This window comes from Notolabrus celidotus, chromosome 21, assembly GCF_009762535.1.
Source record: "Notolabrus celidotus isolate fNotCel1 chromosome 21, fNotCel1.pri, whole genome shotgun sequence".
Lineage (NCBI taxonomy): Eukaryota > Metazoa > Chordata > Actinopteri > Labriformes > Labridae > Notolabrus > Notolabrus celidotus.
The window spans coordinates 25,494,705-25,508,577 of NC_048292.1; the positions used below are offsets into that span (position 1 = coordinate 25,494,705).

The 13,873-nt window shown below is 42.4% G+C and overlaps 1 protein-coding gene across 2 annotated transcripts in view; it reads left to right on the forward strand.

The window, feature by feature from the left end:
- Positions 1-13,873, forward strand: part of cdk17 (cyclin-dependent kinase 17) — a 76,034-nt gene that overhangs the window by 44,826 nt on the left and 17,335 nt on the right. Inside the window, exons 3-4 of one of the 2 annotated variants that reach the window (XM_034673343.1) lie at positions 1,532-1,696; positions 12,541-12,674. In XM_034673343.1, the coding sequence (XP_034529234.1) occupies positions 1,532-1,696; positions 12,541-12,674 (299 nt within the window). The remainder of the gene's footprint in view (positions 1-1,531; positions 1,697-12,540; positions 12,675-13,873) is intronic. The other variant, XM_034673344.1, reaches the window with a different exon arrangement.

The following is a 13,873-nucleotide window of genomic DNA, read 5'->3' on the forward strand; positions in this document are numbered from 1 at the left end:
GATGAAGATAATGGAAGGTCTTAAATTGTTTGGTTGCTTCATTGTAGATGTTCCTTATTTTGAAAAAAAAAAAAAAAATCATTACTTTTGTTCATTGCCTTTACACTGCTTGCCAGTACTTGAACCCAAATGGACTTGAAGCACTTTGTTACTCTTACTGATCTTGTTTCCTCTTGTCTAGATCTTTGCTTGTGTTGTTCTTGTTCTCGTATGTACGTCGCTTTGGATAAAAGCGACTGCTAAATGACATTGTAACATTGTAACATTGTAATATAGGCAGGCTTCATTCAGTGATTGAAGCAAATATTATTAACATTAATTGAAGTTAAAGTTACCCTGTGATTGGCTGGCGACCTTTCCAGGGTGTACCCTGCCTTCCGCCGGAAGCCAGCAGGGATAGGCTCCAGCCCCCCGTGACCCCTAACGGGATAAGCGGTCAAGATAATGGATGGATGGATGAAGTTAAAGTTAAAAACGAAAAAGTAGTCCACTTACATTCTTGCAGTTGCATAAAAAAAGAGAGGAAAAACTTCATTTTATCCCAGTGTCACTGATGGTCGGGCTCTTTTAGTCCACTGTCAATTTAAGGTCTTAGGCCTGACAGGTTATTTGCCTAAAACACGAGACAGTCCACATGTGAAGAGGACAGATCTCTTTTTATTCACTGTATTCCCAACGGAGGAAAAGACACGTTCAGAGCACACTGAGGATCCGGGGACGGAAGGATTTCTCTCTGCCGTCTGCTTCACGCTGTGCATGTGTGACTCCTGTGACCTGTCCCTGACCCGTCATGCAGTGCGCCCACTTGCAAAGCCGCCGATGTGTTTTTTTTCCACAGTCGAATATTAATTTTCACAATCCAATCTCCGTTTTTTTAAATATTCGAATATATATTCGAATTTAGAATATTCGTTGACAGCCCTAGAGGGACATATAATCCCTCCATTGAATTCTGGGTCTACCCCGGGGCCTTCTCCCAGATGGACGTGTCTGGAACACCTCTAAAGGGAGGCGTCCGGGAGGCATCCTTATCAGATGCCTGAACCACCTCAGCTGACTCTTTTCGACTCGAAGGAGCAGCAGCTCTATTCCGAGCTCCCTCTGGATGTCCGAGCTCCTGACCCTCTCTCTAAGGCTGAGCCTAGACACCCTTCAGAGGAAACTCATTTCATCCGCTTGTATCCAAGATCTTGTTCTTTCGATCAAGACCCACAGCTCATGATCATAGCTGAGGGTTGGAACATAGACCGACTGGTAAATTGAAAGCTTTGCCTTCCGGCTCAGCTCCCCCTTCACCACTACGGTCCAGTAGAACGCCCGCATCACTGCTGTCGCTGCACCAATCCGCCTGTCGATCTCACGCTCCATTTTCCCCCCACTCGCAAACAAGACCCCGAGATACTCAAACCCCCCCACTTGGGGCAAAGACTTGCTCTCCACCGAGAGAGAGCAATCCACCCTGTGTGCCTGAAAGTTTTTTTTATTTCCAGAACACGTGAAAATCTAACAGTTGTGTTTTTTTTTGTTTCAGAGCCCTTCATGAGGAACGGCCGCCCCCCCACTTCCCACAGCATGCACTCCTTCCTGCACCAATACACCGGCTCCTTCAAAAAGCCCCCACTCCGCCGACCACACAGCGTCATCGGTGGCACCCTTGGGTCCTTCATGGCAATGCCCCGCAACGGCAGTCGCCTGGGTGAGACATACACACATGCTCACACTAACACACACACTAGGAAGGAAGTGAGTAGTGGGAGAACAGATGGCATCCAGGAACAAACAGGAAGCGTGTCACAGTCTGGATATTTCCATTATGCCTCTTACATTCACAAACACACTCCGGGCCACAGAGAGACTGGGAGGCAGCTTCTCTCCTCGCTCTCAGCTGAGTGGTTCTCACATGAGTGACAGCTGGATGGGGGGTTCAGTGAAACATGACGCAGTATCTTGTGTGAACTGATTCATGGCAGTGGATCTGAAGCAGTGAGTCTCATCCTGAGGGTTTGAAGCAGAGACAACGTTGGGATGATTCAAAGCAGCAGCAGATTTCAAACGGGGGGGGGGTCGGGACAGTCCAGAGGGTGGTGGGATGATTCAGGGGACAGTATGAAACACAAGAACTCAGTGTTGTGGGTATGAAGTTGTACTAGCCTGGAGGCTCTCTGAATATTTAGCCGAACTAGATCTGCCGGATCTGACGGGATGAGGACACAACTACGTCTACAGATGATAACATGTGACAGTGCAGCAACTAACTCTTCACAAACTAGCAAGTCTTTCTTTAGCATCGCACTAGTGTACAGCCTGTGTCAATAAAATGGGCAGTAATGGTCTTGTACGATGTTGTGAGTCCACCCATCACAGGTGCGTGCAGCTCTCTGTGCATCCTCCACCTTTTCACTCGTCTCTGCACAGAGCTGGAAACACTCCGTCTTTCTTCTTCTTTGGTTTTAAAAGTGGCGAGCACATCTCATAACTTCTTTGCACGGCTGTTCGACATTATCCTGCTGTCTTCTTTGGCCAATGAAGTTATGACGTGATGAGTGAAATTGGCAAAAAAAATCTGTCAACAGACTCAGCAGACCTGATGGCTTGAGGGATCAAATTCCAGAGGGAGGGGGCGTAGATGGAAAAAGCATGGTCACCTTTTGTTTTATAGTTAGAGTGGGGGATGGATAGAAGGCTGAGATGATCTGAGTGGATGAGGGGTGGAATAAGGGATGAGGAGTTCGAGACCATGCAGAGCTTTGTATGTGGTTAGGAGGATCTTGAAATTAATTCTGAATTTAACAGGAAGCCAGTGGAGTGATGCAAGAACAGGGGTGATACAGGACTTGACAGTTTGTGCAAGTTAGTAATCTGGTGGCTGCATTTTGGATTAACTGTAAGCGGTGTAGAGATGATTGACTTAGACAGGTGTAAAGGGAATTGCAATAATCTAAAGGGGAGAAAATGAAAGTATGAATGAATGTGTCAAGGTCGGAAAGAGAGAGCGTTGGTCTGATTTTGGCGATATTGCGGAGTTGGAGGAAACAGGATTGGATGAGTTTGGAGATATGATGAAGTGCCTCATTTGTGACTTCACACCATGGTATCAGTATTGTATCACACAAGTCGGGACAGCAATATATACAGTAGCTGTAATTGATATTTGTCACACCCCTACTTGTGAGCTATCAAGATGAGCATTATGTCACCATATTTAAAGACTCTGCCATCATCTTAAAACTGTCATGCTTTGGAACGCTAAGCCGCTGCATTCATGTACGAGTCCCTGCAGGGATTCATCTCAGATCTATTTTGGATATCACAGCCTTTTAGATCAGTTATAACAGACAGATGCTACCTCAGAGCTTAAACAAACACTGTCTGATTCTCTCTACATCTCCAGGCAGAAATCCTATGTATCTGTAAAAGTAGTCTTTTAACTTGTAGAGTTTTTATGATCAACAAATATTTTACATGTCAACATACACTATATGGACAAAAATATTTGACCACACCTGTTAATTATTGAATTAAGGTGTTTCAATCAGGCCCCTTATAGCCAGTGAAGGGTGATCTTAATGCTTCAGCATACCAGGACATTTAGGACAATGCTCCACTTCCAACTTTGTGGGAACAGTTAGAGGAAAGCACTTTTTTATTCCAACATGACTGTGCCCCAGTGCACAAATCAAGGACTATGAAGACATGGTGTAAGAGGAATATCCATGTTTTTGGGTCAAGCTGTAAACCCTTTTATTACTGTGCCACTGGGTGGCGCTGTCCTATTGTTTAGGGCAGTGGTTCTCAAAGTGGGATCCTTGGACCCCTGGGGGTCCACAAACCATAGTGTGGGGGTCTGTGAAATAATTATAAAAAATGTCTAATAAATTATAAAATGTGCTGAGTCATTCACAAAAAGCATATATAAAGATGAGGACTATTTGCGCCGATGAAACCAGCATATTGTGCCCAGTACTCCCACCCTAGTTGACTTTGGGCCAATAGAAACTGATATGATTGTGACACTCAATCATCAATCTGTCATGTGTCACTCATTCACATTTCACTCCTTGTTCCTGCCACTACTTAGCTTTCCTAACTACCTTGCGAGAATGGAGCCATTACTAAATCAGTTCACATCGTCAAGTGTTGCTAAGTCCAAGCTAGCTAAATTAATATGACGACAGGTATATATAGAGTTTGGTTTTATTGAGAACAGTGAAGGGAAACCAAAATGCATCATGTGTCTTCAGGTGCTGGGGAATGAAGCTATGAAGCCAGCCAAGCTAAAGCGACATCTGATCACAAAGCATCCGGAATATAAGGACAAAACTAAAGACTTTTTCCAGCGAAAGAGAGAGGAATACATCCGCCAGAAAACCCAGATGGTGAAGTGTTTTCTGTTTATCACTATGGAACAGGTCTGGAGTATTTAGATTGATAAGTTTTACAATACAAATAGTTCCAAGGGCATCTAAGAGTGCAAATGGTATTAAGCATGTGCTTAATCTTTATTACAATTATGAGGGGTCCTTGGGAAATGTTCACACCTGTAAGGGGTCCCTGGCCCAAAAAGTTTGAGAACCCCTGGTTTAGGGCACAGCTATATAGGTACGTCACTTGCCAAGGTATTGTATGTCTTTTGACCCCGGAAGGGCATATGGTTTTTTACCACTGTGGCGGCAGGCGGCATGGAGAAACCACGGCTGTATCGTTTGTTTCTTTTGTTCAATGAATGGAAACTGATGGACGCTGTATTCACTTTGCATGGTGCTGCAATAAACGGATTGTATTGTGCTGCAAACCAAAGACACGCCTGCAGAAATGTTATTGAAACAACATAAAGCAAACGGTATCGTATTGACCTACTTATGACAGTACAGCACGTCAGCCAAGTCACTCCATTCATTCTGTAGAGCATTTATGAGGTCAGGCACTGATGTTGGACGAAACGGTACTTGATGGGGTTGAGGTCAGTCAAGTTCTTCCACACCAAACTCACCAAACATGTCTTTATAGTCCTTGCTTTGTGCACAGAGGCAAAAGGGCTTTCCCCAAACTGTTGGCACAAAGTTAGAAGCATAGAATCGTTCAAAATGTCTTGGTAAGCATTAAGATCACCCTTCACTGGAGATAAGAGGTCTGATTGAAACACCTGAATTCAATAATTAACAGGTTTGGCCAATTACTTTGTGAAAAAGTGTATATATGCCAATAAAATACACCGTCCTGATACGCCCATACCTGCCTGATAATATTGTATGCGATATATACTCTGGTTGTAGTTTTTAAAGAAGTATCAACGTTACCAGTGAGCCTCACATTGGACCCTGGCCTACATAGAGGGACTTGGATCTAAAAACAGGACATTTAAGTAGGACATTGATGTGCCACATATTGCTGCTACACTCTGTGTGCTTATTAACAAAGCAGCTGAAAAGACCAGGGAGGCAAGGGAAGATGAGCAGCAGAGAGATGTAAAAAAAGAAGTGGAGAGTAGAGTCATTTAAGGTTTTGTGGAGTGAGGCAAGAGAAAATAAGACAAATGTGAAAGCAAAAACAATATGGGAAGTTTACAAAACTCCTTGCGGCTGTTTTGAAGACAGGGAATCAAGTTTTGGCTGAAATATTAAAAGTGAAAATATCATCCTGTGAGAAAGACTTGGGGAGTTTTTGGAGAGAATGAGGGAAGATAGGAAATAACAGGAGATAATGGAGAGGTATGTGAAAGTTAAAGGAGGCTGAAGTGAAGAGAAAGTGGGACAGATGAGATCATTTGGAGGCACACATGTTAGAAAAACACAGGTAGAGAAGGAATGTGTTGAAGCAATAGAGAGGGAGTCTGCTTGCTGAATCCTCGCAGAAAGAAAACAAGATGGAGGTGAAGGAGAAATATGAAGAGAGAAAAAGGGGAAGTGAGAGAAACCAAGGGAGATTTTTGAACTCAGGCGAGGAACATGTGAATGAGAACAGAGATGGCGGAGATGTCTTCAAAGGAAGAAAGTGGGCGAAAGTGCAATGTTTGCAGGGTGTTTATTGAGAAAGAGTAACGAGGTTAGGAGGATGAAAGTGTTTCAGTGTGAGAGAAGAGAGGAAGAAGAAAGAGGAAGACTTTTCTAGAAGATTTCATTGGAGGAGTTCTTTGTTTAAATCCTCCTTACAGCACGCTCATCATGTGAGCATTAGCTGCATTCACAAAATACATTTTTATGAAGTATTTAAAAATCATGATTAATCACACCTTTATGCAATAAATGATGATCCATCTCACATGCATCTTTGTGCCAGTGTGCATATGAAGACAAAAATATGTTCCAGATGACATATAGTGTCAGTAATTTAAAGGCACAGGCACATAGTGCCCCGTTGGCCTTGTGGTTTAAGCGTGCATCCTATTTACAATCCTATCTTGTATCGCCAATCACCTTTTTCAAAAGCACCTTTAGGGACAGAGTCTTTGCCATCACTGCCCAAACTCTCTGGAACTCTCTCCCTCCAAACATCTGCAGCTCTAACTCTCTTCACTCATTAAAAAAATCAACTCAAAACCCACCTGTTCGGGGCGCTGGTGGCCTAGCAGTCTAAGTGCGTCCCATATACAGAGGCTACAATCATCGTCACAGAGGTCGCCGGTTCAACTCTCAGCCTTGACCATTTGCTGCATGTCTTCCCCCAATCTCTACTCCCCACATTTCCTGTCTCTCTTCAGCTGTCCTGACAATAAAGGCAAAAAAGCCCAAAAATACAGCTTGAAAAACAAACAAAAAAAAACACCAATTCAAAAAAGCCTACAACACGTGAACTGTGCTCCCTCCCAATCTCAGTTTTTTGTATTCTATTGATTTTATTTTTCACACTTCATGTAAAGTGTCTTTGGGTACTTAGAAAAGTGCTAAATAAGTCTTATCAATTATTATTATTATTACTATTCATTATACAGAGGCTAAAAGTCCTTGTTGTAGCAGTCATCAGTTTGACTCCCGGCCTCGACCATTTGCTGCGTGTCTTCAATAGATTGTATAAATAATTGACGTAGTATCTGTGAGGTCACCCATCTGTTCCTGAACCGCTGTTTTGAAGCCAATCGACGACGGCAGCCATATTGGAAATGTTGAACTCAACCAAACTTAGTGTGACGTAAAGAGGCGGGCTTTGAGCCTCCTAGCCAACAGCTACAGTGTTCCCGCCTGTCAGTCAAGTCAGCTGTGTCTCTCATAATGGAAAACACGTAATCTTAATATTTTCTAGATTGACGCTTTATGAAAAATCCCCCCCCCCCCCCCCCTAACAGTGTGCAATGAACTGCAGTTTCTAACACTTCTGCATTGGCTTCAATTCTCGCAGCCAAGGGTTGCGGCTTGGTGTCTTCCCCTTCTCTCTGCTCCCCACATTTCCCGTCTCTCTTCAGCTGTCCTGTCAAATAAAGGCAAAGCAGTGCCAAAATATAACATTAAAAAAAGCACCTTTATTGAAGCAAACAAAAATGATAAAGACAGAAGTACATATCAGAAAATTAAGATTAGGTTTGAAGTCTATACCTTTCAGCTCTTCCGGTTTAATCATCTAATTGCAGAAATTAAAAATGATGTACAGATAAACAGATCTAGCAACAACAGCTATCATGTTCTAGAGCTCTGGGACACATAAACACTACACAGTAAAAGCCATCCCATGGCTAGCTAGGTAAATGCATCTAATGTGAAGCAGCAGCAGAAAATGCCAAAGTTTTGCTAAGTAGCAATCCCAGAACGGTCCATCATTGTCTGACGACAAGAGGAAACCAATGCCAACTTTTTGGTAAGTCTGTTGTAAGATAAACATGTAAACTGGAGTGTAACAGGTTAATCCCAGAGGAGAGTCATGAAACTCTTTGGACAAAAGAAAACAGCGCTCTGCTTTTAGAAACTAAAGCAAAGGTTGGTTTTCATCCAGACGACCACAGACAGGTTCACGTTCTGGGTGGATGTTTTCCCTCTGGGTTGTGGCCCACCACAGAGAACTGACGTGGGACTGTTTGCTTTTCTTTAATTAAGGTGCATGAATGAAGTGAAGTGTTGCAACACAACATTAACTTTCTTCTGTCATCCAGCCTAACAATTATTACCATCTTTAGTGGGTTATGCAAAGAAGTAATTTGGATTATGTTTGAAATCTAACCTCGATGAAGACAACCTCACAGAGACAGAGTGCTTGGTTTGAGGTGCTGACTCGCTGATCACAGAGAGCCCCCAACCATGGCTACTCATTAACTGTGTGTGTGTGTGTGTGTGTGTGTGTGTGTGTGTGTGTGTGTGTGTGTGTGTGTGTGTGTGTGTGTGTGTGTGTGTGTGTGTGTGTGTGTGTGTGTGTGTGTGTGTGTGTTGGGGAGTGCGGGAGCTGCATGTGGTTTGTTCATCAGTGTGTTTGCCCCCGCTGTGTTATGGTAGTTTTGGTAGTTTTACGGCCCTGGAGGAAGCGATGCAGGTTAGAGTTGTTTAATCTTTGGCCTTGGAGGTTACAAGGGTGTGAGAGGAGAGAGAGAGAGACATTGGCAGAGAGACATTGGCACAAAGAGAGGGAGAAAGAAGATTTGGTTGTTTTAGGAATAAAGATGTGCATTTCAAGAATTTTAAAACACCAACATGTGTGGTTTTATGTAGAGCCAATATGAAGCTTAGGTTCCAATTATGTTTTCATTATCATAACAGTGTCATAACCTGACTCCTGGGCCTTGACAAAAGACGGAAGGAGCACGAGTAACCAAAGTAAAGAAGTAATTTATTACAAAAGTGAGTTGAATAAACAGAAGGATAACAATGGATATGAGGTTTGTAAAGTCTGTGGTGAGCTCGTGGGTGTGGGAACATGGTGAAGTGAGAGATGTTGAGGAGTGCTCTAACACAAATTGTGCAGACATTGGTCTGGCATGGAGAGAGAGCGAGAGAGAGCGAGACGACAGGAAGCCGGATTTTCTTTCCTGGGTGGAGTAATGGGCCCAGGTGCTCCAGATGTAGCAGGACATAATCAGCTCTCCTGGCACCTCTATGAGAACATATGCACTGTTAGAAGATATCTGCATATATCCTGTATTCCCAATTTACTCAATGTCAGCTCAACATGTACAACAAATATCTCTTCACTTCTGCTGCTGATAGAACAAATATGTTTCCCATGCTCCCCTTTGGAAGCTGAACATATTTACAAGCTGAGTGTCTTTGAAAAACATGCTTTTACCTTTCAGTGATTTTGTGTTTCTTGGTTTTCACCGAGGGAGTTGAAAACACACGTTTAAAGAGAAGAGGATTGAAGTAGGGATGTAAGGATACACTCAACCCACGATTCGATTCGAATCACGATTGTTGGTTCACGATACGATTCTCAAACGATTTTCAAGAAAACTGGATTGAACTCAAACTTTAAATAACTATTATTTTATTTCAATTCTTAGATATGGACAGTTGCAGTATATATATTTGTTCTCTTATATTTATTTGTAAACAAAGTAATCCTTTTTCATGTTTAAGGTGTGTTGGAACTCAAATAAAACCACTGCACACTTTTTTTAAGCACCTTGCAAAAAACTAAAATCACCATACAAAAATACCTTGTTGGAATATTTCAGAACAATTATAGAGAAATGTAAAGTGAACGATTCTCAAATGAAAGTATTAAATATTCAAACAAATAAGGTAAATCTCTTTAAATGAACTAAAGTGCAGCTTATACTCCTGGTTTGGAATTGACATGTTTTTCTTCAGGACTATCAGGAAAGACAAAATGTTGCCGTACCTCAGACTGTCAACACAAAGGTGCATCCTGACCTGCTCGGTCTTCACCTGCTGCCTCCATGTTTGTTACGCTCCACTCAGTGAGTGACGAGAGAGCACCGCAAGAGACTTCATGATGCTGAACAAGCAGAGTGAAATGCAGAGAGCGCCTTCTACTGTTTAAGAATAATATCCAGATTCAAATGTTGTTGAATCGATTTTAATCCACCTTCTTTGTATCGACTTTTTACCCTCTTGTGATATATCCTTACATCCCTAGATTAAAAAGAGGTCTTCTCATTTTAAATTGGCCGACATGTTAACCTGATGAGTTCCATCCTGTTTTCTTTCTCTCTCTCCATGAAACGTCTGTGCATTTTGTTCAGTCAGTAATTTTCCTCTCTCGCTGAATATATCTCAATAACTTGAATCTTGCCAGCCTTGCACTATCAAAAAAATTCCTTCCATTCCCCCCTGAATCTGTTCTCAGCAGCAGAACTGTAGACTTGTCAAATCAGAGAAAGCACAGCTGGGACTCGCAACACCAGTGATAGCGCGGCTCCAGCAGTCAGTGTTCTGTTGTTCTTTCTCACACAGACTAAGTGCAGTGATGACTGAAGTGAGGGAAATAGTCAGAAGTTGAAGCTTTAGAGGATTTTGTAGAGCATCTTCAGTGCTCCTTTGTAGCATTATAAACTGTGTGTAAACTTGTACAAGGGTCGGTGTTAAGTGAGCGGGTGGTTATGTGAAGTAGAATCCCAACAGGGTGAGACAAGATGCAAATTAGGTGTTTTCATGTCAATGGTATTCTTATCAGCCTACTTCAGGGTCAAATTAACATTAAATGTAACATTTTCTGTCACATTGTTGTTATTTTTACGTATGTGTTTGTTTTCTTCTATTTGGCAGCTCCATGCGTCTTTCAACATCCCTCCCTAGCTACTGCGCTCTTTTCTCTTAACTTCTTTTCTGTGCCGGCAACTACACAGTCATTAACCACCAATCTAAAGTTTGTGTTCTCCAAACAAACTGAGAGAAATACTCAAAGATATTCTCAGATGCTAACAGAAACATGTGTTTTTGCCACATTGTCAACAGGAAGAGGTGAAATCCTAAACTATATAATGTGTCCGGCTCCTTTCAGTAGATTGGTTTCATTTGAAGTGTGTGATCTGCCATTCAGCCATTCAGAAACAATAGGGTAATAGGGTTTGACCAATCAGAATCGAGAATTTAAGAGCCAGGCTATTAGTAAGAATGCTGGGTAATAAGTTTTAGCACACACATAAATGATCAGATCAGCAGATGAAGAGTTATTTGAGATTTCATAACAAATGCCCTTTTCAGTCCTCTGCCACAGCAACCACAGTTGTCTTTGGATGTTTGACAACATAAACTTTCTACCCTCCAAAATACTGTGATGAAGTGAGAATGTATTCACTTTGAGGAAACAGTTTTTGTTAGAGCCTCATGTAACACTCCGGGCGTTTTCTACAACAATGAGACCATGATGTGCTTCGTCTCTCTCTCTCGCTCTCCCTGATGGATTCTGATTTCTGTGCGTGCCCGTCTACTGGGGCCTCGCCTACATTCTGAAACACCCACCTTCCAATGTTTCAATCCAATATGCTTCACTCAGACAGACATCAGCAATACAAGGATACTCTGGAAGGGTTGTTTCCATCTTGAATGTAACGTTTCAATAAGAGGAGGCTGCTGTGAAACTTTTTGGGTCTTAACCAAGCGGCAACCTCCCGCTTAAAAATATGAGTCCAATGTGGAAGTGCTAAAAACTGCAGTTCACCGAGGATCCTCTTGAGGCTGGCTCTGGATCTACCGGACAAGTCACATACACATGAATGGGAAAAAAACGATCTTTACAGCAGAAATAAACATGTTTACAACCTGGTACAAAAGACCAGTGTAGTCTGAATAGTTCATTTCTCTATCAGCACACACTGTACGGGGTGAATTTTTTCATAAAGCGTCAATTTTGAAGATATTAAGATTACAAGTCTTCCAATGAGAGGCACAGCTGACTTGATTGACACTGTAGCTGTTGGCTAGGAGGCTCAAAGCCCGCCTCTTTACGTCACAATCGCTCGACAGCAGATCATCCTGCCGACGATTGGCTTCAAAACAGAGCTTCAGAAACAGATGGGTGACGTCACGGATACTACGTCCATATTTTATACAGTCTATGGTCTTAACAAGAGATGCATGAGGCAGGTTGGACCTGGAGTACATCACTGTAAAGACATGATAATAAGTGTTTCATGATGGAAAAGGTTATCTCCTCTTTACATTTATAACTGGACATGTTTGGATCACAGTTGGAAAAGGGGGTACAGTTTGTGGAACATCTTAGCCTGGATTTTGCTGAGACAGTGACTTGGGGAACATCTCTGATTCTGTCATTATTTCATTCATTTCATCTCTGAATATTGTTTGTTGTAATTATTTTGTATATCTGAAGCCAAACAGATAAGTCAGGGTTAGATCTGAACCCTGGTACAATGTTTTTATATACTAACTTTTGTCCCCTGTAATCATAATATCAACATGTCCTTATACAATAAGAATAAAAACAAACCAAAAATGGATTAACATAAGGAACTACAATAAATGTAAACACATTTTTGATATCAGAAGTGATCACTGAAAGGCTCTGATACAGAGAGAGAGATAATTGTAGCCAGATTCATCCTGCAGGAGTTGCATGTTGTGTAAAATGATCCAGTAGCATGTGATCCAGTATATTATATATCTTCTGTTAAATCTAATTATTTATATTTTTATATTTCAGATATTGTGCACGAGAACCTGAAGATGGGCTCAGACGGGGAGAGTGACCAAGCATCAGGGACGTCTTCAGATGAGGTGCAATCTCCAACCGGCGTCTGTCTGAGGAACCGCATACACCGGCGGATCTCTATGGAGGTGAGACACACACACACACACATGCACACACCACACAAAAACTCCTTACACAGCAAGTCTTCCCCATATCATCTCCGTCTGCTCTGTTCTTCACCTCCTCCTCCTCCCTGAGCCTTAAGGGAGAAGGGCTTTTGGGGGGAGGGAGGATTGTTCGTCTTCTAATGGGCTCTCAGCGTCTGGGCGTCATGATACGAGCAGCAGTCAGCGAGCTCCCTGAGGAGCACAGATGAGGCTGGTAAAGAGAAGAAGAGCAGTAATCTGTGCTGTAACCACAGTGGGTCTCAACATGTCAGACATCTCAAGAGCATGCTGGGATAGACATCTGTAGGATGAATAAGATGAAGCCAAAGGCAGGGGTATCATGTTTGTTGTTCAATACCTCCTGGACATCAGATTGTTAGTCCTGCTCTCATTATGTTTCAAATCAAACTAGATGTTTCTGATTTCTCTTGCAGAGCCTTTTCTGCCCTTTAGAAGAAATAACACATTTGCATTCAGTCGCACCAAAAATGAAATATTTAACGTACAGCTGGAAATAGGGCACATTGTTGCCGAAGACTCCTCCAGTCGCTCGCTCTCATGTTCCCAGTCTGCAGAAACCTCTCTCTAACTGAAAGCTGTTTCTGTCCACAAGCAGAAGCTTTTTAATTGACACTGGATCAAAGATGTTAAATTTGCTTTGGTGTTAGTCCCACAGGCTCTCGAGACACAATCGCTTACACAAGCTCAGCAAATAAAAGCCGAGCAGGATAAATTGAAAAAAGTCCTCATGATCATCAGGGGACTTTTCTGCCTGCTAGTTTCAAAGTGTTTTTAAATCATTTTTGCTGCAAGCCTTTTTTATTTCCTCATACTCCATTTTTATCTTTTCCACACAAGCAAGCTGTAAAGGTCCTGAACTCACTCTGTCCTCCATGAAACAATGCTCAATGTTTCTTTGTGTGGGTTTGCCCTACATAACCTGCAGACATTCAAACAAAATCCTCCTCATCTTTTGAAATATTTAACCACGGGGGAAGTTTGAGGCTTTTAAAGTGTGAGCGTCTCTGCCTGGAGGCTTCCTGCCCCCTGCTGGCAGAGGAGTGTATGTGACAACCCTGACCTCGACAACATCCTTGATGCTCCCTTACACACACATGCTGTGACCTATTTTTTTAATGGTTCAGTGTTTATCTTATTTGTAGCTCAAGGATGTGGTG